General features: G+C 41.9%; 1 protein-coding gene across 1 annotated transcript; it reads right to left on the reverse strand.

Annotated features, from left to right (window-relative positions):
- Positions 1-557: 557 nt before the first annotated feature.
- Positions 558-25,058, reverse strand: LOC122056501 (ubiquitin-conjugating enzyme E2 variant 1D-like). The gene is made up of 4 exons (XM_042618482.1): positions 24,861-25,058; positions 1,218-1,357; positions 1,015-1,140; positions 558-928 (listed from the first exon to the last, which is right to left on the reverse strand). The coding sequence occupies exons 1-4, from the start codon at positions 24,895-24,897 to the stop codon at positions 788-790; spliced, it is 444 nt and encodes a 147-aa protein (XP_042474416.1). The 5' UTR covers positions 24,898-25,058; the 3' UTR covers positions 558-787.
- Between the last annotated feature and the right edge of the window lie 237 nt (positions 25,059-25,295).

Here is a 25,295-nt window from a genome sequence, read left to right on the forward strand (position 1 = left end):
AATAGGGGAAGTTTTTTTTCGAGGACATGCAACTGTCGAAAATTGATCCCTTGTCCCATTATAGCAAATCTATCACCCTCTAACCAATTGGACATCCTGTGGGAACCTTACTTGAATGGGATCTTATTCCCATTTCTTATAAATCAAGGCATGATTTGAGTAAGGTCTACATATCATATTATCTTTCCAATGCCCAATATAAATTTAAAATTTTTTAACTCACTTATCATCATGTCTCCTAGTGGCAAAAGGCAACTATACTCACCCCAGCACCCCGCCAATCTATCCCAGGATCAACACTGAGAAGGTAAATCATAAATAACTATTAGCATTTGGAATAATGACTAACGCATGAAGAAGATATTTATAAAAAAAATACATGGACAGTGTTCCATACTCTTTTGTGCCATAAAAAAATTGAACAATTTTTAAAATACATTATCACTATTTTAAAACTTACAACAATATTTTCCACCATTTCCATTGTGGATGCACTTGAGAGTCTGTAAATTAAGATACTCTCAAGTGTATGCTTCTCCATCAAGACAACACAAAGCTAGCCAAAATTCGAAGCATCATTTCGTATTCCCCGAAAGAAAGAGAGATGTGCGCTATAAGAGAGATATAGACGATAAGCAATTCACTGCAATTGCAGTCAAAGAAGCAAACTCCACACTGGATATTATCTCCAAAAGTTCCGAACCAAGCATGAAAGAGTAGACTACAATAACTAATTGATACATGGGTAGTCCCCTTCAATCTAAAGTCACAACTGAGCCCGCCCGTCTCAAAAGTGTGTACCCTCTGGTGGTTGAACCAATTTGCGATTATGTGATGTGGCCATTTCCTTCTTAAGCTGTGTCAAGATATGCTCCATCGTGTAGTCACGTTGCCAGTTCCCTAGAACTGAAAATTTTCTTGGATCAACCTGTTTATTTATCAAACATGAGTATGAAGGAGAACGATTTGACCATCATGAATATGTTTTACTCTACGAACAAGATACAGGCTTACCACTCCGGAATCATGATTAACGCAAGTCATATTAACACGGGAATGGAACCGAACACTAGGTGGTTTCTCTGGATAGTCCTTGTCGCAAAACAACTTCAGCTGATAAATGCGGCCCTCGTGGACAGTCTGTGAGAGTGATAACGGAAAAAATGAGTATGGTATAAATATGGGAAGATGTTACAGTTGAAACTGGAGTTGCTTACATTATGAGGACCAATAATTGTTCCCGTCCAAGATCTCATATAAATATCATCTCCATCATCCATACCATAGCTTACAGTGCCATCTCCTATGCCCTTTTCTCCTCGTTCGAGTTCTTCAAGCAATCTGAAGTTCCGAGGAACTACAAGAGAAACAAGCGAAGGCCCATGGTAATGAGTTCTAATGGCTACCAATCCAACTAATTGACTGTATTTACTCGGGAAAAGAAAAAAGATGTATTATCACTAAGATATCTGGGCAAAATTTGCAACATTATACCACTATTTAAGAACATATCTACTGTCCTAAGGCGTAGCACAGACGGTAGGCACATAACATTTCTAGCTTAATGGCTAGAGGTCGATTCTCAAGAACTGACAACATGAGTTTATCCAACCATGCGCCTAACGTTGTGTACCTGCATTTACCTTCTTCCGTATCCATAGGGCCGGTACAAGAGTGGTCGTTAAGGTAGAGGATCTGCCTTTTTTTTTAAGAACATATCTACTTTGTTACATTATAGGAATAGAAAACACACCAATTGCTCAGTGCACAAGAACAGAACTGAGAAGATGAAAGAATGCCCATAAAGGGCAACTCGGTGCACGAAGCTTCCGTTATGCGGGTCTCGGGGAAGGATCCATTGTACGCAGCCTTACCCTACTCTTTGCAAGAGACTGTTTCCAGGATTCGAACCCGTGACCTTTTGGTCACAAAGTAACAATTTTACCGTTGCGACAAGGCTCCCCTTCAGATGAAAGAATGCCCATGAAGAAAGAAATTAGAACTACAACAATAAGTTAAAAAATAAAGCAAGAATGTTCTCTTTCTATGAAAAATCATTAAATATTTGCAGCATTGGCAGTATGGTGAGAGTTCAATGATTTAATGTAAGACAACGATGCCCTGTATTGTGACCCAAAAAAGTATTAGGGAAGCCAAGAAAATTTTACACTTTCATTTCATGTCAAATGGACCAAATGACAGGATAATTAGGCTAGTGATTGGAGCAAGCCACATTATTAAATGTTCTAAATGATCACAGCATCAAAATGTCAGATGAACAGTGATGCATGCACGGATCTCTGTTTGCCAAACATCAAAATTTCAGATGAACGGAGATGCATGCACGGATTTGTTTGCCAAACATCAACATTTCAGATGAACACTTATGCATGCACGAATCTGTGTTTGCCAAACATTAAAATGTTCAACCTCATGAGAATTTTACTGGTGAATACTATTTTTATCCAGTCGATTAGTTTAAATTTTTTAAATTAATACATGAAAAAAAAATATTATCATATGCATAATATCTTTGGTTTGACCTAATCATTATTGATCATATCATATTTCATAGAATACTTTCATTATTCAAAAAAAAAATGCATATATTCATACTCTTGTTTAGTTTAGCCATCATACATCACTCAAGAAAATATTTCTTCTTTAATCATGTTAAAGTAGGAAGGGGAGCCTTGGCACAACGGTAAACTTATTGTCATGTGACCAAAAGACCACGGGTTCGAATCCTAGAAATAACCTCTTGCAAAAAATAAAATAAGACTGCGTACAATGGATCCTTTCCCGAGACCCCGTATGGCGGGAGTTTCGTGCATCGGACTGCCTTTTTTTTTTTTTAATCATGCTGAAGTAGAACCAAGAACAACTTACCTCACCAAAAGAGAAAAATATTATTAACTGAAAGACAATCCAATACAAGGGAGTTACTACAAGATTATTAACTTCTTTTGTTTTTTGTAAAAATATGACTTCATTACCCAAAAGCTTTAACAAATTCTCAAATAAATTGAAACATACTCCTAAATAAATATAAACAACATTCTTAAAATTTAAAATAAGAATTAAAACCATAAATACACCACATGTTCTAGTGCATCATACTTTTCTATTCTACTGGTAAATTTCTCAAAAACACACCTAAAGTTAAGAATTTGCAAAAGGGTGCACGTGATTTCAGAAATTCCTAAAGGGCCGACTTCACTTTTTTTTCTTTTACGTACCTAAATACCCTTTAGTTTAATTATCTGGTCATGATATGAACCATGAAAATGGTCAAATCACCTTCATGGACCTAAAGATGTTAAAATGCAAAAGTGAGCACCATATACGAAATCAATTTCATGCTTGGGGATGCACATGCTCTTCTACATTTCATGCATGAAAACGCCATATTTGAAATTAATATTGTTCCAAGAAAATATCCATGCCCTTATTTTTGTATTTCATGCACAAGAATATCATCAGAGTGATTTGGCCAATCATCTTGATTGTTTAAAAACAATTTAAAAATAAATAAGTTTCACTCTTATGAATTAAATAATAGTTTCATTTGTCCAAAATAATGATGTTTAGACCAAAAAAAAACAAAATCTAGAAAGAAAAATATTTAGGTGGCGTTTGGTTCTCTCCTAGGAATCGGAATGGGAATCATAGTATTGTGGAATGGGAATGGGTATGAGCTTGGGTATCATTCCTAAAAATAATATTTGGTTAGTTGAATATTTTCAATCAGAATGAACTTAAATTTCCTTTTTTACTCTTAGAGGAAAATAAGAGAAAAATTAGATGGAAGATAAAGTTGAATGTGAGAGAAACATATGATGAGAGAGAATGATGAGAGAGAAAGTGTGATGGGAAAAAATGAAGAGATGAAAAGTGTGATGAGAGAAAATGAAGAGAGAAAGCATGATAGGAGAGATTGAGAAGAGAAAAAGTATGATGAGAGAGAAAGAGTGATGGGAAAAAATGAAGAGAGAGAGTGTGATGGGAGAAAATGAAAGATTGAGAAGAGAAAGTATGATGAGAGAGAGTGTGATGGAAAAAATGAAGAGAGAGAAAGTGTGATGAGAGAAAATGAGGAGAGAGTGTGTGATGGAAGAGAATGAAGAGAGAGAAAGTGTGATGAGAGAAAATATGGAGACAGAGTATGGTAAGAGAGATTGAGGAGAGAAAAAGTATGATGAAAAAATGTGGAGAGAATAAAGAGAGAAAAATAATGAAAGTGTGTGATGAGAGAGAATACAGAGAGAAAATGGTAGAGAATGTGTGATGAGAGAGAATGGGGAGAGAGAGTATGATGGAAGAGAATGAAGGGAGAAAAAGTGTGATGAGATAAAATATAGAGAGGGTGTATGGTAAGAGAGATTGAAGAGAAAGAAAGTATGATGAAAAAATGAAGAGAATGAAGAGAGAGAAAATAATGAAAGAGTGTATGTGATGAGAGAAAATACAGAGAGAAAATGGTAGAGAATGTGTGATGAGAGAGAAAAAGGAAAGAGAAAGTATATTGAGAGAGAAAATATGATGAGAGAGAACAAGGAGAGAGAGTGAAATGAAAGAAAAATTGAACAAATATACTAAGGATATTTTCGTCCAAAACTTAATTTTATTCTCATTCCATCAAAACCCAAGGGAGGGGGTGAGTTTCATCCATATCTAAATTTTTAGGTTTCATTCCAAAATATTGATTCCATTCCCATCAACCAAACACAAGGTTTGGGAATGAATCCATTCCCTCATTCCCAAACCTCTAAACCAAACGTCACCTTAATGTTTATATCATTAAAGGTATTTTGGATATCAAAAACAGGTGAGAGCAAGTGTGCCCTTGGGGCTACTGAATCTAGGTGTGCCCATTGAAAATTTGTCAATTTTGGATGCAGGCATTTAGGAAATTTGATTAATTTAGAAGCATATTAGTTATGGATAATATTAAATTCACAAATAAGAGAAATAGAACCACTGATAAAAGATACAAATGCGAGTAGTAAATGTCCTAAAATTAAAACACAAGAACAGCTTGGAACATCCACATTAGTTTTTCCCTAAACACAGAATTTATCTTAAATTTTACATTTTATGTAAAAAAAACTTTTGTATCAGCTATCCTATTCATTCCCTAAATTTAAATATCATGAATAATACTTCTCTAACATTAAAATATTATTTCATTTGGGAGAGAAAATAAAGAGAATAGATTAGATAATGAAAAGTAGATATTACATAGGGAGAAAGAAAAAATAATAAAAAAGTGGAAGAGAGAATAATAAAAAATAAAGATAATAGAAATTTTAGGATAGCTAATATAGTGTTTAGTGAAAAATAATTTTCTAAATTTAATAAAGTGGACAATTTATCCTAAATTTTAGAAATATTATAGAGAAACTGATATAGATGTCCTTAGATTTAGTAGAACTAAATTGGACAACCAAACTAGAAGGAATGAACATAAAGATTACTCTTTAAATGAAATATTAAAGATAGATAAAATTATAAAATATTTAATGATGTTATATATATTCACCCACGTTTTCATTAGATAACACATAGAAGAACACTAACATTTTTTTTTAATACCTATGCAATATACAAAACCAAAACATGCAAAATCATTATTTACATGCAAAATCATTATAAATAGTGGAAGTTAATCCAATCAATACCAAAACTTCACCCAAGCCATTATAAGATTGCATGGATATACTGAGCATCGTCAATCATAAAGAGATGCCTAGTTTTTATCCAGATGGGTCTTTATACTAATAAGCATCACACATGTCATCATTGGTAGACTGTTGTTTTACAATTTCTGTGTCATTGACGTTTATATTTTAAAATTTAGGGGAAAGAATTTCATCCTTAGATTTAATGCCATCCTTACAAATCTAAACCTAAGCGACAAATAACAAAAGGGAGCCCTCAATCACTGATTGAAAAGGAAGCAAGGAAGGATTTAGAAGTAGTGTCAACTTTCCAACATCCCAAGGACAATCTAAAAAAATCACATAATGAGTTACCACACCCTCAACTTTATGAGAAAATTAGAGGTAGTTAATGCAATCTTAGCACAGTAGGAGTTATTTCCTACCTCACCTGATGGTTCCCTTCATGAAACCAAAATACCCAAAATTGAGCCTCAATAAGAGCTCATTAAGAAACAGTTAATATACTTTTAAAATTGAAACTTTTATCTCACTGAGTGATTCATTCCCTAAGGCCAATACTCTCAAGCAATCCCCAATACTTGTCCCCAAAAGAGACTCTTGACAAACTGCCCCCTTCCAAAAGAATCTATTATTACAACACTAACCTTTCAAAAGAGCCTCTTGACAAACTACTAGAATTCTTGTCACACAAAGTGAGCTGTATCTAAAAGTTGATAATATTCAAACCTCTTAAAGATCAAGTACTTCTAAAGGAGGCTTTGGTAAACATTTATTGAATCTTCAAGAGAGCCCCTAACAACTTACCACAGTTAAGGAACATTCACATGCATTAACCATGACATAGGCCTATAATTATCACACTATCTTAAGGAATTAAGAGAGTCAACTAATTTAGAAGAACAAATAACAAAGGTACAAGTAAGGAATAAAAATTGATAAAATTGATTTTAAGAGATAGTAAAACATCTCATCTATACTCACTAAAGCTTGAATGGGATTTTTTTTTGCTATTTCTATCCACCAAACTAAGATCTCTACTATGCACATAAGAGACGCATTGATAGAGGGATTGAATAAAATAATAGTTATTATAAAGAATAAGCTAATGCACTCCATCGACTCAAAGATTTATAGGGTACGCTTATACATCCACTAACTCAAGCAAAATCCCATATTCTCCTTAAAAGGAATTTAAGTTCATTCCACCACATCTTTCGCTCCACCACTTATTAACTTATTTTAACATTAGTCAATTTTTAAATTAAAGGATATGTTATTTAGTGAGAGAGCCTTTGTTTGACTATTATATAGAAGAGCCACAAAAAGAATTTCCACCTCTGGATCATTTCTAGTGTTTCCCTTACTCATTGAAGAGGCGAACAAAACTGAAGAAAATCATAATGAAAAAGAAATTATATTAGTTTCTGACTCATTGGAAGACTCGAACAAAAAAACATAATAAAGAAAGTATACTTAGCAAAGTAAGTGAAGCAATTGTAATGCAGGAGCATCTAGCTCGTGTCGGATTTATATTAGTTTCTGACTCATTGGAAGACTCGAACAAAAAAAACATAATAAAGAAAGTATACATAGCAAAGTGAGTGAAGCAATTGTAATGCAAGAGCATCTAGCTTGTGTCATCCGACACGATCATGCTCCTTCCTATGTCTTGACAAGGACCAACCAAAGCTTTCATGCTCCCTTTTAAGCTTTGAAGAAGAACGATCGAGGCTACCAGTAAGGAATACGACCAAGTTGTGGCCTCTTGACACGGGTGTGCTTCATTCGATGTTCTAGCGAGGTGTATTAGAGGCTTCCAGCAGCCAACACGACTAACCTGTGCCCTCTGGCACGGGCTTCTTCATTCTCAGCCCTGGTGAGGTGAAATTGAGTTTTCCAGCAACCAACACACTCAGGTTGTGTTCTATGACACGGCTATGTTGCATTCTGCTTCTTTACGAACCGAAGTGCATCGTTGTAGAGAGGAACAAGTCGTGCCCTAAGGCACGGCCTGTCCGAAAACGGAGATGGCAGCAAACTGGGGATGTGGCTGGAAGTTTGACACGATAAAGCTCCCCGTAGTCCTGCAACACAAAAACGCCAATACCGAGCCGAGAAGAGGTTCCCGGTATTAGCCCTCCGACGCTCAAGTTAGTTTCGTCGAAATGGAAAACTGTAGCTCAAGCGTGTAAAAAACGAAGTTGTGCATACCTCCGCCTGTAGATGGGTACCTCCTTTTATAGTGTCACTGTAGTGTTCGTGCACGCCTCTCAAAGCTTAGGCATGTTTTCCTAGGCGCCCTAAGAAAAGACAAATCAAAAAACGTCCCTGGCACCATTCCTTAAGCAGCCATGAAACTCTCTGATGTAACAGCCTGGAAGTTTCTAAAGTACGATTTGCCTACTAAACATGCTCTGCTATTAACGGCACAAACTCCTAAAAAGATATGACAAGATAGTTAATGGACCCACACGTGGTCGGTCAGTTGTTGCTCGGCTGGGTAGTCCTCGCTCGGACGTAATGCACAGAGTATTGTCCTGCTTTCCGTTCAGCTGCACTATTGTCAGAGGGTTGCCCTTTGTCTGACTAGACATGTCTCCCGCTTGGGGGTAGTGGTTCAGAGGAGTTGTTGCTTGGCTATTAGTCGTAATTGCGAGCTTTCCCAGAGCAGCCGTTCAGACACGGCTTGGGTCGACCGGGTGGTCACGCCCATCCGAACAGACGATGCGTCACTCGGCTTAATTGGTTTGCTTCCCGGGCCGGGACCTTTGACTGCTCTGACTTTGACCTCCACGTCCGCTGCTCTTCTTCTACTTTGACCTACTGGTAGAGTACCCTTTCATCACCGCATCACAAATCTTCCCTTCAAGTCTAGTCGAAGGAAGCTGCAAGTCCGACTAACTGGACATTCAGTGTGGCCCATCATTCTTTCTCCCCGACTGGTTGTGCTCAGGCTCGGAGTTGTTATTCGGTCGTGAGGTTTGTTGTTCCAGGGTTTACAAGCATCATTCGGCTTCAATGTTCTTTGACTCAAGGGTTTATAGCCGTTGTTCGGCTTCGATGTTATTTGACTCTAGGGTTTATAGTCGTCGTTCGTCTGTCGATGCAGACCACAAACGGTTTTATAGCCGTCGTTCGGCTGTCGATGAAGACCACAAACGGTTTTATAACTGTCGTTCGACTATCAATGAAGATCGTAAACAGTTTTATTGTCGTCGTTTAGCTGGGTTGTCCACACTTAGCCAATTTTCTAACTTTTTGCTGATCTCTGCCTTGATTGTAACGCCTTTTAATTGTTGTTGATGTCACCCTAGCCAATTTTCTAACTTTTTGTTGATCTCTGCCTTTGATAGTAATGTCTTTTAATTGTCGCTGATGTCACCCTAATTTCTTGAAAATCATTCAAATCTTCACCCATTAATGCAAAGCACGCTTGGCCATGCCTTGTAATCATACTTTCTGCCGTATTATTAATGTCACTTGTAACCGAATGTCACGTGTCACCTTTACATGTCGCTGCATAAGTGATGTGACAAACCGCTATTTGGGCTTGATGTGACAACATCCTTTTCGAATTCAACGGTCGCGATGAATCCCCATTTTTCAAAACCCTCGATAAAATGGCTCAGAGCAGCCGCCCCCTAGGTTTTTAAGTTCCCAGCCTTTTCTTTTGCCCTATCATCTTTCTCGCGCTCCCCATCATCTTCTCTACTTCTCTGCTTCTCCGCCCACAGCCTTCACCGCGATTTTCTTCACGTAAGCCCTTTTTTCCCTTCTCTCTTGGAATCCTTGTTTTCCTTCCCTTTCTCTGCTTTATGATTGAATCTCCTCGTCCTCCCCCGGTTGTCCCCGGGCTCTAGTACACTTCCACCGAATCTAAGTTCATCGGCGACGAGGTCGACCAGATGCAGCTAACATATCGTTTCCCAGAGAGCTATAAGATTGTCATCCCATCTGCCTACGACTGGCCTCATACACCTCCTGATAGTTTTCTGCCCTTTTTTAAGGATCAGTTCCTAGCCGGTCTGCGCTTTCCCACTCACTCCTTTTTCTCCAAAGTTTGTAAATGTTTACATATTTCTTTGTATTAATTAGTATCCAACTCCTTTAGACTGTTATGCGGGGTAGTCATATTATTCTGCCTACACGGCATTCCTTTGGTACCCTATATGTTTCATTATTTCTACTACCCTAAACTATCCAAACCGGACACCTTTCTATTTCAAGCTCGAGTGGGCGTCGTTTACTTCAATAAAATGTCTTCCTCCAATAAGCACTGGAGGGAGCATTACTTCTACGTCTGTCTCCCCGTCCGGCCCGAATTCTCGACCGATTGGCAGATAGAGTTAGCGAAGTCTCCTCCGATCAGCCAATATCAAGGCCGGTCGGACTACCTTCAAGCAGCCGCGATCTTGGCCGATTAGGAATATCACATACATCGGTTGTTATTAGAGGGGTCCTATATGTGTTGAGGCTAAGCGCTATTCAAACGTGGTTGTCCCTCCCCCTAGGTATGTCCTTTTTCTTCCTACCGTCCTTGAATCTAACTGATTTTTCATCCTTTCTTGTAATCATAATCATGCTGAGCAACAAGAGCAAGCTTGCCGATGCGGAGATCAACGCCAAAAGCATCGCCGAGCTGGAGAGTTAGGGCTTGTTGTCGGTCGAGCACTCAAGAGGAGTTGACCGGCGAAGCCGAGGGAAGCAAGGTGGCGGCTAGTGACGCAGTGGCCACAACTAGCAAGCTGCCCCCCGAACGGCCCTCCATGGCACCGATCTCGGTGACTTCGGAGTCGGCCACTTCTGGCGAGCCGCTCATCTAACGCCGCAAGAAGCACCAAGCGGAGACTTCTTCCCGTTCGGCAAATTCAGTCCTACAACCCTCTGCTCCATCAACTTCCCGGCATCCATCCAAGCGGGGTGAAACTTCCTCCTCAGCTGTTCCTGAGAGGGAGGCTTCCCTACCTACTCCTCCGATCGGACACCTTCCTTGTCAGCGCTGCCAGCCGGGACAATATGTACATCGTCGGTCACCTTCTTGCCGCCTCCGCCCACCAACCCAGCTAGCCAAGTATCTATAATCCAATCCTCCCCCATATCAAGTCCAAGGGCTCGACCACTTCAGAGCCATCAACCCCAAGCGGTCGACGAAGCATCAAGGGCATCCTTCGCTTATCCACTGACGAGTGGCATCACCCGGATGGTGCCGAGCCGTGCTCCCCTCGACACTAAATAACCATCCAAGGTCCATCCATCCGAGCGGGGTAAAACTTCCTCCTCAGCTGTTCCTGAGAGGGAGGCTTCCGTACCTACTCCTCCGATCGGACACCTTCCTTGTCAGCGCTGCCGGCCGGGACAATATGTACATCGTCGGTCACCTTCTTGCCACCTCCGCCCACCAACCCAGCTAGCCAAGTATCTATAATCCAATCCTCCCCCATATCAAGTCCAAGGGCTCGACCACTTCAGAGCCATCAACCCCGAGCGGTCGACGAAGCATCAAGGTCATCCTTCGCTTGTCCACTGACGAGTGGCATCACCTGGATGGTGCCGAGCCGTGCTCCCCTCGACACTAAATAACCATCCAAGGTCCTCTTGCCCAAACATGGGCAGATGCCAGTGCCAGAGCGACGACCCTTCCGCCTAGGCAGTTAGCTGACGACTTTACTCTGAAATCCACTTGGATAAATTTTAACATAGTCTTTTCTCTGCATTTCTCGATCGGAACTAATTAGCTCTTTTGTCTTGCAGTTCTGGGTAGAGAGCTTGGTAATCTGCCAACGGCTAGCATGTTTGGAGCATGAGAACCAACAGTTGCGAGCCCCGTCCGGCCAAACATACACCTTGTTAGGGGTGTAAATGAACTAAGCCACTCATGAGCTATTCGAAGCTCGATTCGATAAAAGCTCGTTTGAGTTTGTATATTGAGGCTCGTTAAGATAAACAAACCAAGCTCAAACTTCACAATACTCAACTCGTTAGCTCGTGAACATGTTCATTAGTAAGCTCATGAATCAACTTTTAAATGAAAAAAAAAAAAGAAAGTTTTGATATTGAATTTATAGATTTTATACTCTACTTATGAAAAATATAGACAAATATATGAAATTTATTTATTATAATAAAATTATAAATTTTAATAAGAATATTATAATTTTTTCTAAATATATAATTTAATTTTTAATAAATATTTAAATTTATATTTATTAAACTCGTTTAGACTCGATAAAAGCTCGAATAAGTTCGTGAGTCATGAATATATTCGTTAAATAAAGCTCGAGTTCGGCTCGACTATAAACGAGCAAAACTCAAACATTCAAGAGTTCGGCTCGGTTCGGCTCGATTACATCCCTACACCTCGTGGGCTCAGGTTGAGCAACTCACGACAGAGGTTGCCTAACTGAAAAAAAAAAAAAAAAAAGACTTGGAGCATAGCTCCGAGTAGCTGCTGGGCTTCGAACGGGCGCTCAACGTGGAGAAGAACAAGAATCACGAGCAGACCCTCCAACTCAACCAGCTAACCAAGCAAGCTCATAATTTTGAATCGAAGATAAATTCCGCCAACGCCAGGAAACTCCGAGCCATCGAAGACCTTAACATGAAAAGCAAAGAGGCTCAAGTTTTGGCCTAGAATCTTAAAGAGGCAGAAGCTGCTCTGGTAGCCGAGCAAGTTAGCCGAACGACAGAGTAGGCAACAAGCAAGGTCTAGCTTGATGAGAAAGATGTCGAGCTGACTGCACTTAAGGCTGAGTTGGAGGCGTCCAAGTCGACCTTTGACAAGTATAAAGAGGAGGAGCTCGGGCGGTTGGAATCTTTCAGAGTAAACTATCTCTGCTCTGACGCTTTCAACGAGATGTTTACCAACCGGACTCTCCGCCTCTTCAACTATGGCATCGACGACACCCTCCGCCAGCTGAAGGACGACGACTACCTTTCCCCTAATCTGCCAAGCCACATTATAAACAGGGAGCAGATCACCAAGTCGCTTCCGGACGACGTGCTCGATTATCTTGCTTAGTTTCTTTTTCGATCTTCTTATCAATTTTTTGTATTCTCCACGAGCAGCTTGTTAAAAATTTCTAAGTATCAATAATGCATGCTCGTTTGGCACTTTAGCATTCTTTCTCTCCTAACACGTACCCCTAGCCGAGCGGCTCAAGAGTCTCGAGATGTGAGAATTAAGTTCACTTATAACACTGCTGAGCGACTCATGGGCCTTTGACACTTAGGCGCGAGGGCTTCGCTCGCTTAACACGGTCGAGCGGCTCATGAGTCTTTGACACTTAGGTGCGAGGACTTCGCTCGCTTATAACATGGCCGAGCGGCTCATGAGTCATTGACGCGCCCTGTCTGAACCCCGTGGCTATTAATCTTAAGGCACGAAAGTATACTCGCTTATAACTTGTCCGATTAGGTCTAGAGCCTTTAACACTTAGGAACAAGGGTTTTGCTCGCTTATAACACGGTCAAGCAACTCGTGAGTCTTTGACGCACCCGGTCTGAACCCCGTAGCTATTAATCTCGAGGCACGAGATCATGTTCACTTATAACTCACCCGATCGGGTCGAGAGTCTTTGATACTTAGGCGCGAGGACTTTGCTCGCTTATAACACGGTCGAACGGCTCGTGAGTCTTTGACGCACCCGGTCTAAACCCTATGGCTATTGATCTCGAGGCGCGAGAGCATGCTCATTTATAACTCGTCCGATTGGGTCGAGAGTCTTTGACGCTTACGCGCGAGGGCTTTGCTCGCTTATAACACGGCCGAACAGCTAGTGAGTCTTTAACACGCCCGATCTGAACCTCGTGGCTATTAATCTCAACGCGCGAGAGCATGCTCTCTTATAACTCGTCCGATCGAGTCAAGAATCTTTGAGACTTAGGCGCGAGAGCTTTACTCGCTTATAACACGGTCGAGCGGCTCGTGAGTCTTTAGCGCGCTTGGTCTAAACCCAGTGGCTATTAATCTTGAGGCGCAAGAGCATACTCACTTACAACTTGCCCGATCGGGTCGAGAATCTTTGATACGCCCGGTCTGAACCTCGTGGCTATTGATCTTAAGACGCGAGAGCATGCTCGATGATAACTCGCCCGATTGGGTCGAGAGTCTTTGACACTTAACAAATCTTTGCTTAAGATTCCCTATATTCATAGAATAAATGGCTTTATAATCTACATCAATTTTATTGCACGCTTACTAGCCCGCCCTATAGGGATATAGGTGGTTTGTGCTCCATGGCCGATCGAGCTTCCTTCCGATCTTGTCCTACAAATAGTATGACCCCGAGTTAAGCTTCTGTATCACTTTGTAGGGCCCTCCCCATGGCGTCTCCAGCTTGGTCACGTCGTCGACTAGCTTCACTCTTTTCCAGACTAAGTCACCGACCTGGAACGATCTAGGAATAGCTCATCGATTGTAGTTTTGCTTCATCCTCTCATCCTTTGCTGATACATCATCAGCCGGGCAATGGCTTTATCTCTGACTTCATCTATCAAATCTAGCTCCATAAGTCACTATTGAGATTATCCTCATCGTACAGTTGTTGCCGATCGAACTCTATGCCGACCTCGATTGGCATCACTGCTTCTCCTCCGTACACCAAGTGGAATGGAATAATGCAATGGCTTCTCAAGGAGTGGTGCGATAAGACCATATTATCCTTGACAGCTCGTCCACCCAGCTTCCTCTCATGTGATCTAGCCGAGCCCTGAGCCTCTGAGAATTTCTCTGTTGGTGACTTCCACCTGCCCATTGCTTTGGGAGTAAGCCACTGAAGTGAAGACCTATGTAATACCATAACTGGCACACCACTCTATGAGCCTTCGTACCTGAAATTGTCTTCCATTGTTAGAGACTAGTTTAAGAGGGACGTCGAACCGACATACGATATTTTGTCACAAAAACTTGATAACCATTTGTTCGATTATCTTGGCGAGCAGTTCAGCTTCTACCCATTTGGAAAAACTAGTCAACTGCCACAAGCAAAAATCTCCTCTAACCGGTAGCCATGGGGAAAGGTCCTACAAAGTTCATGCTCTACTGATCGAACAGACATGACACGATGAATGCTTTCAATTCTTCAATCGGCCGGTGCGGTATATTCTGGTACTTTTGACAAGGGAGGCTAGTATTTTTGATAAGGGAGGCAGGTGGACACTGTCCAGGCAACATCCGCCTGCAAGGTAGGCCCAAAATACCCTGCCAGTAGGATTTTTCTTGCCAAAGAGCATCCGCCCGAATGATTGCCACAGGAGCCTTAGTGAACTTCCTATAAGATGTACTGGATGTCCTCCGATCCAACACACTTGAGCAGTGGACTCAAAAAGACTCTTATACAAGTGGTCTCCTATTAATGTGAACCGTCCGGCCCTCTTTTTTAGTAGTCAAGCCTACTCCCGGTCAGCTGGTGTATTGCCCGACCGGAGGAACTCCATCAAAGGCATCCTCCAATCGTTCGAGATCCCTCCTTCAGCTGGTCTCTCGATATGAGCCAACAATACCTGCTCGACTGGCCCATCCAGCACTAGAGGGGTTAAGGAACTTGCTAATTTTGCCAGCTCGTCCGCATACTAATTCTCTGCTCGAGGAATTTTTTGGATAATTACTTCTTGAAATCTGGCCTTCAACTTCACAAACGCCTCGACGTTTAACCTTAGCCTTGCATTGTTTATTTCAAAAGTCCCCGACAACTACTGTGCCGTCATTTGAGATTCCAAGTGGATAAGAACTCGAGTAGCTCCAACGCGCCGAGCCACTTGCAACCCGACGATCAATGCTTCATACTTTGCCTTGTTGTTCATGACCCGATAGTCCAGCCAAACGGACAACTGCATTCGATATTCACGTGGTGATATCAGAAGTATACCCATGCTGCTGCCCTGCCTGGTGGACTGTCCGTCCACATAGATCTTCCAAGTTGCTTCCAGCTCAGCATTCTATACCTCCATCACAAAATCGGCTAAGGCTTACGCCTTGATCGCCCATCTGGGCTGGTACTGTATGTCAAATTCGCTTAGCTTTGTAGTCCACTTGATAAGCCGACCGGATGCCTCAGTGTTGAGAAGAACCTGCCCTAGAGTGTTATTGGTCAGTACAATTATAGAATGCGACAAAAAGTATGGGCGTAACCTTTAAGCGACGAGGACCAGCTCGTACGCCAGCTTCTCGAGATAGGTGTAGCAGGATTCGACATCTTTTAATATATGGCTCAAAAAATTCATCGGCTGTTGTTCAACGTCATTCTGTCACACCAACGCTGAGCCAACTGTCTACTCTGTGGACGACAAGTACATTCAGAGCAGCTCGTGATGGGCTTTGTCAATACAGGTAAGGAGGTTAGATAACTCTTGAGCAACTCCAACGCTTTATCACACTCGGCGTCTCATTAAAATTTTGTAGCTTGGTGTAGAACCTTGAAGAACGGGTGGCTCCGGTCGGACGATTTGGAGATGAACCTCGCCAACGCTATTATTCGTTCGGTCAGCCGCTGAGCCTCCTTGAGGTTGCGGCGAGGGGGCGTATCTCAGAGCGCCTTCACTTTGCTTGGATTCGCCTCGATTCCCCGCTCGGTCACGATGTAACCAAGGAAGCATCCGATCCTTGCTTCGAACAGGTACTTATTTGGATTGAGCTTGATTTCATACCTCCTTAGCGTTCGGCAGGTCTCCTCAATATTTACACAGAGATCAGTGGCTCGGAGGGATTTTATCAAAATGTCATCGACTTATACCTCCATGTTCCGACCGATCAGCCCCCAGAACACCTTATTCATCAGCCTCTGGTATGGCTCCCGCGTTCTTCAATCCGAACGGCATCACATTGTAACAGAAGATCCTGTCGCCCGTGATAAAACTGACATTCTCCTGATCTTCTTTAGCGAGCGAGACTTGGTGGTAACCCTAGTACACGTCCAGCATACAGATCAGCTCGCAGCCTATCGTGGAGTTCACCATCTGATCAATACGCAGTAGCGGATAATAGTCCTTAAAGCAGGCTTTGTTTAGATCGCAAAGTCGATACAGACTCGCCATTTATTGCATGGCTTAGAGAATAGCACCACATTAGCTAGCCAGCTCGGAAATTGTACTTCATGTACATGGTCGGCCTCTAGCATCTTGTCTACTTCCACTCAGATTATCTAATTTTGCTCTGAACTGAAGTCTCTTTTCTTTTGTTTCACCGGCCTTGCGTCCAACCGAACATGTAGCTCATGCTAGGCGATGGTCGATGAAATGCCCGAGAGTTCGTGCATCACCCATGCGAACATATCGTATTTTTGCCTCAGATAGGCAACAGCTCCTTCTGTTCCGCTTACAAGTCGGTCGTGATGAAAGTCGTGGCTTCCAGCCGACTGGGATGCACCTGGACTTCTCTTTCTCATTATAAACTAGGGCGGGAGGCTCCTCCTGAATTGCATTTACCTCCAGCCGTTGAGCCTTCCGCGCGTCTCGTGACTCCATTTTCACCATTTTCGATGTAGCAACGCTGAGCCACCAACTGGTCGCCCTTGACCTCTCCGACCAAGTTATCTACGGGGAATTTGATCTTCTGGTAGAACGTGGACACGACCGCTCGGAACTCGTTCAACGTCAGTCGGCCTAAAATGACATTGTAGGCGGATGGGGCGTCCACCACAATGAAGTTTATCGTCCTTGTCCTCTTGAGCGGCTCCTCTCCGAGGGATATGTCCAGCCTAGCTAGGCCGATCGGCAATATCTCATTGCTCGTGAACCCGTACAAGGGAATCGTCATAGGCTACAGCTCACCGCGATCAATTTACAGTTGGTCGAACGCCTTCTTAAAAATAATATTTACTGAGCTGCCTGTATCCACAAAATGTGGTGAATAGGGTAATTAACAATTACAACTTTGATGATCAAGGCATCGTCGTGAAGGACTTCCACTCCCTCCAAGTCTTGTCTGGTCCCTTTGTCGCTGCTCTACTGCATCCGACGGCATGAATCTCTAACCGTCGGGCGTGCGATTTTCGAGCCCGGTTAGAGTCACCGTCGGTCGAGCCTCTTGCAACCATTCCAATATCGCCCCGAGCGACATTGCTGAAAATTTATCTCCTCCCGAGCAGACGGGTGTTCTCGTTAGGCAGATGATCAGGCAGACCTCTAATAATTTTTGTGATGATACTGTTGTCAGTGCTCTTCAATCGCCGACCTCCTTTCTTCATGCGCTCTCCCGCTCGTGGGTGACGTTGTCTATCAGGAAAGTGGGATTGGCGGTGGAATCTCGATGAAGCCACTCGGCGGCGCTTCGATTTGAAACTGTAGCAATCTCTGGTGTTGTGCACTGCTATCCGATGATAAGAGCAAAAAAGTTGGGTCCACGATCGAGGCTTAGTGGGTCGCCCCCGCTCAGCCTCCATATGTTTGGCTGCATGGGTCCGAGGCTCTTGGTGTTGCTGCGCTGTTCCCACTTGGGGCCCCTTTGGTTGTTGATGTGCATGAGTCGCTCGGCGCTCCGGGACAACGGTTGGCTCGGAGATTACTTCCTTCCTCCGAGCTACTTGGGCTTCTTCGACATTAATGTACTCGGTAGCCCACCTGAGCAGGTGATTGAAGTCTCTCGAGAGCCTCCAAATGAGTGACCGAAAGAACTCGTCCTCTACAAGTCCTTGGGAGAAAGAGCTTATCAAGATCTCCGGTGTGGCCGATGGAACTTCTATGGTCACTTGGTTAAACCTTTTGATATAAGCCCGCAGTGCTTCCTTGGGCCCTTGCTTGGCTGCAAATAAGTTGACATTTGTCTTCCGACGGCAGCGACTGCTTGCAAAATGTTGTAGGAACGTCGATCGGAAATCTTTGAAGCTACGGATGGATCCGATCAGCAGCCTCTTGAACCACCTCTGCGTTGATCCAAAGGGTGTAGTGAGGAACACCCGACACTTGACTCCATCGATATATTGGTGAAGCGTGGCAACATTATCAAATTTGATCAAATGATCTTTGGAGTCAGTTGCCCCCGTGTATTCCCCGATCGTCAAAGGCCTATAATGGTGTGGCAATTTGTTGTCGAAGATCTCTTGGGAGAACTACCGGTTAATCTGCTCGGGAGAGGTATCGAGCCGAGGTGATTTACCTTTTCACTCATCCGAGACGAGAGCGTCATTTGATGAGGAACTAGGTGTCCACTCCGCTCGGCTCTGCTCTTCTGACGGTGTGCTGAACAACACGCGGTGGTAAGGGATGGGTGCATTCAATGAGTCTCGAGAGACGCTAGTCGACTTGTCGCTTTGCTTCTGGCCGACTTGATCTTCCACTTGGGCGCTAGGTTCAGTGTGTTGGCTCGTTCCTAATGCGGCAGGGTCGTCCGCTCAACGGTCAAACACTATCTACTGCTAGTCCATCATCTTCGCTGCTCAAGCTTGTATCAGCAACTCCAAGTCTTTTTGCGTTAGTGTTATCGTAGTAAGTCGTCCGACATCATCCATCTTTACGCTTCGGATTGAGGTAAAAATTTCCACAGACAGCGCCAAATGTGATCCTGTCCGAAAACGGAGATAGCGACAAACTAGGGATGGGGCTGGAAGTTTAACATGGCAATGACTCCCCATAGTCTTGCACCACAAAAGTATTAGTGTCGGGCCAGGAAGAGGTTTCCGATGTTGGACTTTCAACGTTCAAGTAAAATTTATGGCGAGAGAAATGGAAAATTGTAGCTAAAGTGTGTAGAAAACGAAGTTACGCATACCTTTGCCTGTAAATGGGAACCTCCTTTTATAATGTCACTGTAGTGTTCGTGCGCGCCTCTCAAAGCCTAGACATGTTTTCCTAGACGTCCTAGGAAAAAACAAGTCAAAAAGTATCTCTAACACCATTCCTTAAGTAGTCATGCAACTCTCTGATATGACAGCCTGAAAGTTTCTAAAGTACGATTTGCCTACTAGACATGCTCTACTGTCAACGGCACAAACTCCAAAAAGGATATGACAAGATAGTTAGTGAGTCCACACGTGGTCGGCCAACTGTTGCTCGGCCAGGTAGTCCCCGCTCGGACATAATGCACAGAGTACTATCTTGCTTTCCGTTCAGCTGTACTATTATCGAAGGGTTGCCCTTTGTCTGACCAGGCATGTCTCCCACTCAGGGGTAGTGGTCTAAGAGAGTTACTGCTTGGCTATTAGTCGTAATTACGGGCTTTCCAGAGCGCCAGTTCGGACACAGCTTGAACCAACCTGGTGGTCACGCCCGTCCGGACAAACGATGTGTCGACTTAATTGGTTTGCTTCTGAGGCCGAGACTTTGACTGCTCTGACTTTAACCTCTATGTCCGCTGCTCTTCTTCTACTTTGGCCTACTGGTGGGGTCCCCTTTCATCACCGCATCAGCCGCATTTCAAGTAAACTAGGTTGTCGCGAGCCCTAGTTTGGGGTTTTGAAAGTTTCTTTTGTTAGTTTTGAATTTTTAAGTGTTTTAGGCAATTTAAACACTTGTTTGGGTTGATGTAGAGGAAGTTGTCGATGAATAATATTTTTAGTCATGTCGTTTATTATTTTTTCCCTATTTCCTGATATTCTTCTGAATCAACAAGTTTTAGAAGATTGTTTCTAGTATTTATAGTCAAATCAACTGAATCAAGACTACTCACAAAATAATCGTTGTTCTGATCAGCGTCAATTAGTATAAGAACTCTAGATCTCATGAATTAGTACAAGCAGGTTCCACTGAGGAAACCTTGCACCATGATTGTAGCATCCCAAAACGAGATACTTGAAGATCTACAAAGACAAGTCGCAAGATTAACTCTGCATCTAGCAACGCGAGATCTTAAAGATTGTAAGTTCTCTTATCGTATCTCTGCTTCCACTCTTGAAAACTCCAATTGCAATCATAAAAGTCGTGAAGATATCGGGTTTCAGTTGAACTTTACGAGTTTTCTGGTGTGGTACGGCTTAAGGAATTAGTTGATTGGCTTAACAAAGTAAAGAGAATTTTTTATTACAAAAAATACTGGATTATGTAAAAGTGAAATTGGTTGTCGTCAAGATCAAGGGCCACGCATCCACATGATGGGAGCAATTGCAATGCTCACAAGGGAGGCAAGCAAGGCCCCGATCATTGATTGAAAGAAGATAGAGAAAAAAATAAAAGGTCACTTTCTTCCCTTCGATTACCCTTAAATCTTGTTTTAGTGGGCTATATTCATTTAGGCAAAATGCAAGTTCCCAACATTCCTAGTTGGTAAAAAGCTACAGATCGAGAAACAAATGATTAGGGGTGATTAGGGGCGACCAAAACTGTTGGCCTGCTCACCCTCAAGATTCACATTCTATCAAAAAAGTCTCACACCGTGATTGTAGCACCCAAGATGAGATACTTGAAGATCTACATAGACAAGTCGCACAAATAACTCGGTGTCTAACGGCGCGAGATCTTAAAGGTCGTAAATTTTCTTATTGTAACTCTGCTTCTACTTTTGAAAACTCCTATCGCAAGTGTGAAAATCGTGGTCGAGAGGAACAGTATGTAGATATTGAGTTTCCCGTTGAACTTCTTGAGTTTTCTAGTGTGGAGCGACCCAAGGACTTCGTTGATTGGCTTAATAAAATGGAGATCATTTTTTATTACAAAAAAAATACCATATCATGTTAAGTGAAATTAGTTGTCATCAAGCTCAGGAGCTAAGCATCCATATGGTGGGAGCAATTGGAATACTCACCACATAGGTAGGGCAAAGCCAATATCACTGATTGGGGGTAGATGAAGAAAAAAATAAAAGGTCACTTTCTCCCTTCGATTACCCTCAAAACTTGTTTCAGCGGCTACATACAATGAGGAAAGATGCAAACTCCCAACGTGCCCTAGTTGGTGAAAAGTCACAGATCCGAAAACCAATGATTAGGGGCAACCAAAATTGTCGGCCAGCTCGCCCTCAGGATTCGTATTTTATCCGGCTGTCATCACAAGGCAACAATTTATTAATTGAGGAAGACATGGAAGGTGAGATCGAGGCAACTAATGATCCATTTTATGATGATGATAAGGTTGACAAGGTGTTTTATGGTGATGACCCTGAGATCTTCGTGGTTCACGAGAGTCTATTGATTCCCAAGGATGACTCAAAGGAGATGCTCGGGTTGGAGAGTAGTCATCATATTGATACTCATAAGGTGCAAGAAACTCCTACTAATAAGCCAAGCGACAAGAAGAAGATTACTCAAAAGATAGGAAGTGTTATCGGAAACAAAGTTCGAATGACAAATTTTATTGTGGAAGAAGATGTCGATAAAATTGGTTACCTTGCAACATGGAAAAGGTTAACAAAGAAGAAACCACACAAATTGCCAAGCATTTCATCATCTGCTTTACAAGAAGCAAAAGAGATATTTGGTGATGTTGATGTGCTTCTCATGCTACAGAAGCAAGGTCTTGCATAAAGTGTTAGTGATGGCAGTACAACTGGAAAAGGATTGAAGGATGAGTTTAAATTTGTTCTTTCCGAGAAATATATGACACTAAAGGATGAGGTTAAAAAAGAAACAGATAAATCCTAGAGAATTCAGTTGTTTAAGGATTTTACCTATCCACCCCCAACAGATTTTGAGAACATAGAAGAGGAAAGTCACTGGATTTATGATATGCTTACTCATGGCAGTATCTCACCTTCAGTTGGTGCTAGTTCTGAAACACTTGGGATGCTTCTCTCGTTGGAAAAGATATCTAACGAAATCAAAGACACTAAAGAACTACCTGAAGAAGTGACTGCAAATTATTTATGCTCAAAGTTTCAAACCTATAAAGACATGCTTAGTAGGGCCAAACATGTGGCATCAGTGAGAATTGCTTATGAACCAAAGCAACATGTGAGAGCAGCATCTTCATAGAGAAGGTTGTTGTATCAACCAGTCCTACTCATTAAGGAAATGTACAAATTGATGCTTATCATCAGCTTAGAGGTGTAAAATGGCTAAAGAATACACCTTTGTCAAAGTTTGTGGATGGTCACTGGCTGCTTAATCAGAAGTTGGAAGGAATTAGAAAACAGAATTTTGAATCGCATTCAGCAGCAGTTTTTGCCGATTTTGCCTTGATCTTGGACTTACCCCACACCCAACGAATCTCAGATTCTATCCTCATTGTGTTTGGCAAGTTTTCAAAGATGATCCAATTTGCAACTTTAAATCGTGATACCAAGTTTATCAATCATTCCTCGAGACTATGGGGAAAATTAAGCACACAGCTAAATTTCAATAGCCCCTATCACCTCCAAATAGATAATCAAACCGAGGTGGTAACTCGGAGTTTGGGTAATCTTTTGAAGTGTTTGACCGGAACTAACCTAAAATAATGGGATTTGAAACTACCTAAAGTAGAGTTTGTCTGCAATAGATCGAAACTCGATCCTATTCCAAACTCAAGCACGAGTTCATTTCAACCCAGGGCGACTAATGTAGAAGGATCAAGGAGCACATTGTGTTTCCCTTGTCGCTTGAATCGCTTGAAGACTTCTGATCTTGATGACTCTGCTCTGAACTCGAGGATGAGTTGTTTTCAACCAAGAGTTTCCAAAGATACGATCAGCTCAGTGTCATCCGACACGATCATGCTCCTTCCTATGCTTTGATAAGGAGAGACTGAAGCTACCATGCTCTCTTTTGAGCCTCGAAGAAGGATGATTGAAGCTACCAAGTAAGGAATATGACCAACCCATGGCCCCCGACATGGATGTGCTTCATTCGGTGTCCTAATGAGGGGTATTGGAGGGTTACAGCAACCAGCACGACTAGCCTGTGGCCTCTAGCACGGACATGCTTCATTCTTAGCCCTGGCAAGGTGGAATCGAGCTTTCCAACAACCAACACGGTCAAACTGTGTCCGCTGACACGGCTATGTTGCATTTTAATAAACCTTTTTCTCTTTGTATGATTTCTTATTCTGAGATTTGTTCCCTATGTGGATAGTTATTCACCGGTATCATATCAATTTGGTATAAATTCTACATGAATTTGAATTCGATTATGGTGTTGCATTAAAACTCTTCCCAATCTTTTCCTATTTTACCCATAACCATGCCACTACAATAAGAAAAAAAATTATAAAACATAGAGAATGAGAAGAAAATAACAAGTGATACTCGGCGATAAATTTGCTTGCGAGCAAATTTTACAACACCACAAAGTAAGTAACATATGAATCAAAATAAGAGGTAGAGAAAAGTTTTAGGAAGTGTTATTAAAATCACCTCTTTTAATGCAAAAGTACTTTGATCCATTTTACATGGAAAGGAAAGAAAAAAAAAATATTAGCAAAAAATGGGGAATTGAGTTCAAAAGGTTGTTTAATTTAAAACAAGATTATGGATTAAAAAGTAGAGAGATGAAAGTGAGACATTTTCATCAGGGACAAATATGAAAACATTCCAAACAATTTCAATGTTGCCATAAGTTGATGTAGAAGAAGAAAGAAATGAGTTTTTTTCTTACCTATATTTTATTCTTTTCTTTTCCTAGCATTCATTTGAATTTACTATAAGGTTTGGTCAATAACAGAGTTTCCTCTGAGAATCTGTTCCATGAGACCAGTTTCAGCCATATAAAGTAGTAGTATATGAGCAGTGAGAGGGGTTTCAGGCATATAAAATGGTATATGAACAATTATGATGCTAACATTTAGATGAGATTATACAATACGGCACAACATCAAATCTAATAAGACAACACATGAGTTCTTTTTCTATATGACAAACTTTCATCTGCAAGGAAGACCAAAATTACTTGTTTAGCAGCATAAATGAAATAGTGCTACAGAGGATAAGGTAGAGATCTCGAAATAGTATTGATGGAGGGTCTTTCAGATCTCTCTGAAAATACATGAAAGATGATTATTTTTGCTCCGTACCAGTTGTTAGCCTTAGCGATCCGTCTCTTACAAAGCTATACACCCCGCACAACTTGTAAAATCATCAACGTGATACCATAATATCCAACGCTGGATTGAAAATTCTACCTAACGCTAAAAATCTACTAGGCAAGCAATAATTATAAAGAGCAGAAATCGTGCCTACGTTGACAAATCCATCAAATTATGATCCGGATCACAAACCAAATCCTACGATCGAGAATATATGATAAAGCCCTCGAAGGAGAGTCCCAAAAACAACATATACCCGCCGATCGAGATGAAAATCCTAATCTATTAGTTTAGGATAAAGGGAGGAAGACTGACCGACGACGCTAGATCCACCGGAACCACCGAGCGGCATCCCTAGCAACTTGTTCTCCGGCGACGGATGATTCGACCCCGAGCTTCTTCGTCTCCTCGCGCCACGGCCTCGGGAGATGGTATGGCAGGAGCCAGGAAGAACCCCAAAGGAGGATGCGTTGGAGTGCTCTGCGGATCTTGGGCTTTTAATGCACGCAGCGCGTGATATCGGAATTGTATCGCAATCGTGAATCAAATAAACCGTGTTGGAGCCGCTCGATTTAAATTTTTTTTTTTTATTGTCGATGTGAAAGGTAAAACTTCTATTCACGCACGTCACGTCTAGATATCGGCCACATCAGGTGAGTTACCCATATGGAATTGTACGATGGATTGGTGTATGTATAGAAATATCAACCTATTTGCCCGCATAATCACCCATCTGATTCAATCACAAAC

Source organism: Zingiber officinale, chromosome 1B, assembly GCF_018446385.1.
Source record: "Zingiber officinale cultivar Zhangliang chromosome 1B, Zo_v1.1, whole genome shotgun sequence".
Lineage (NCBI taxonomy): Eukaryota > Viridiplantae > Streptophyta > Magnoliopsida > Zingiberales > Zingiberaceae > Zingiber > Zingiber officinale.

What these genes read in the sequence shown, in the direction of transcription:
- LOC122056501 (XM_042618482.1), bottom strand. Translation starts at nt 24,897, where the DNA reads ATGCCGCTCGGTGGTTCCGGTGGATCTAGCGTCGTCG. An exon ending in CAATTATTGGTCCTCATAAT is followed by an intron (nt 1,141 to 1,217) that starts GTAAGCAACTCC and finishes TCACTCTCACAG; the next exon opens with ACTGTCCACGAGGGCCGCAT. An exon ending in TTAATCATGATTCCGGAGTG is followed by an intron (nt 929 to 1,014) that starts GTAAGCCTGTAT and finishes ATAAATAAACAG; the next exon opens with GTTGATCCAAGAAAATTTTC.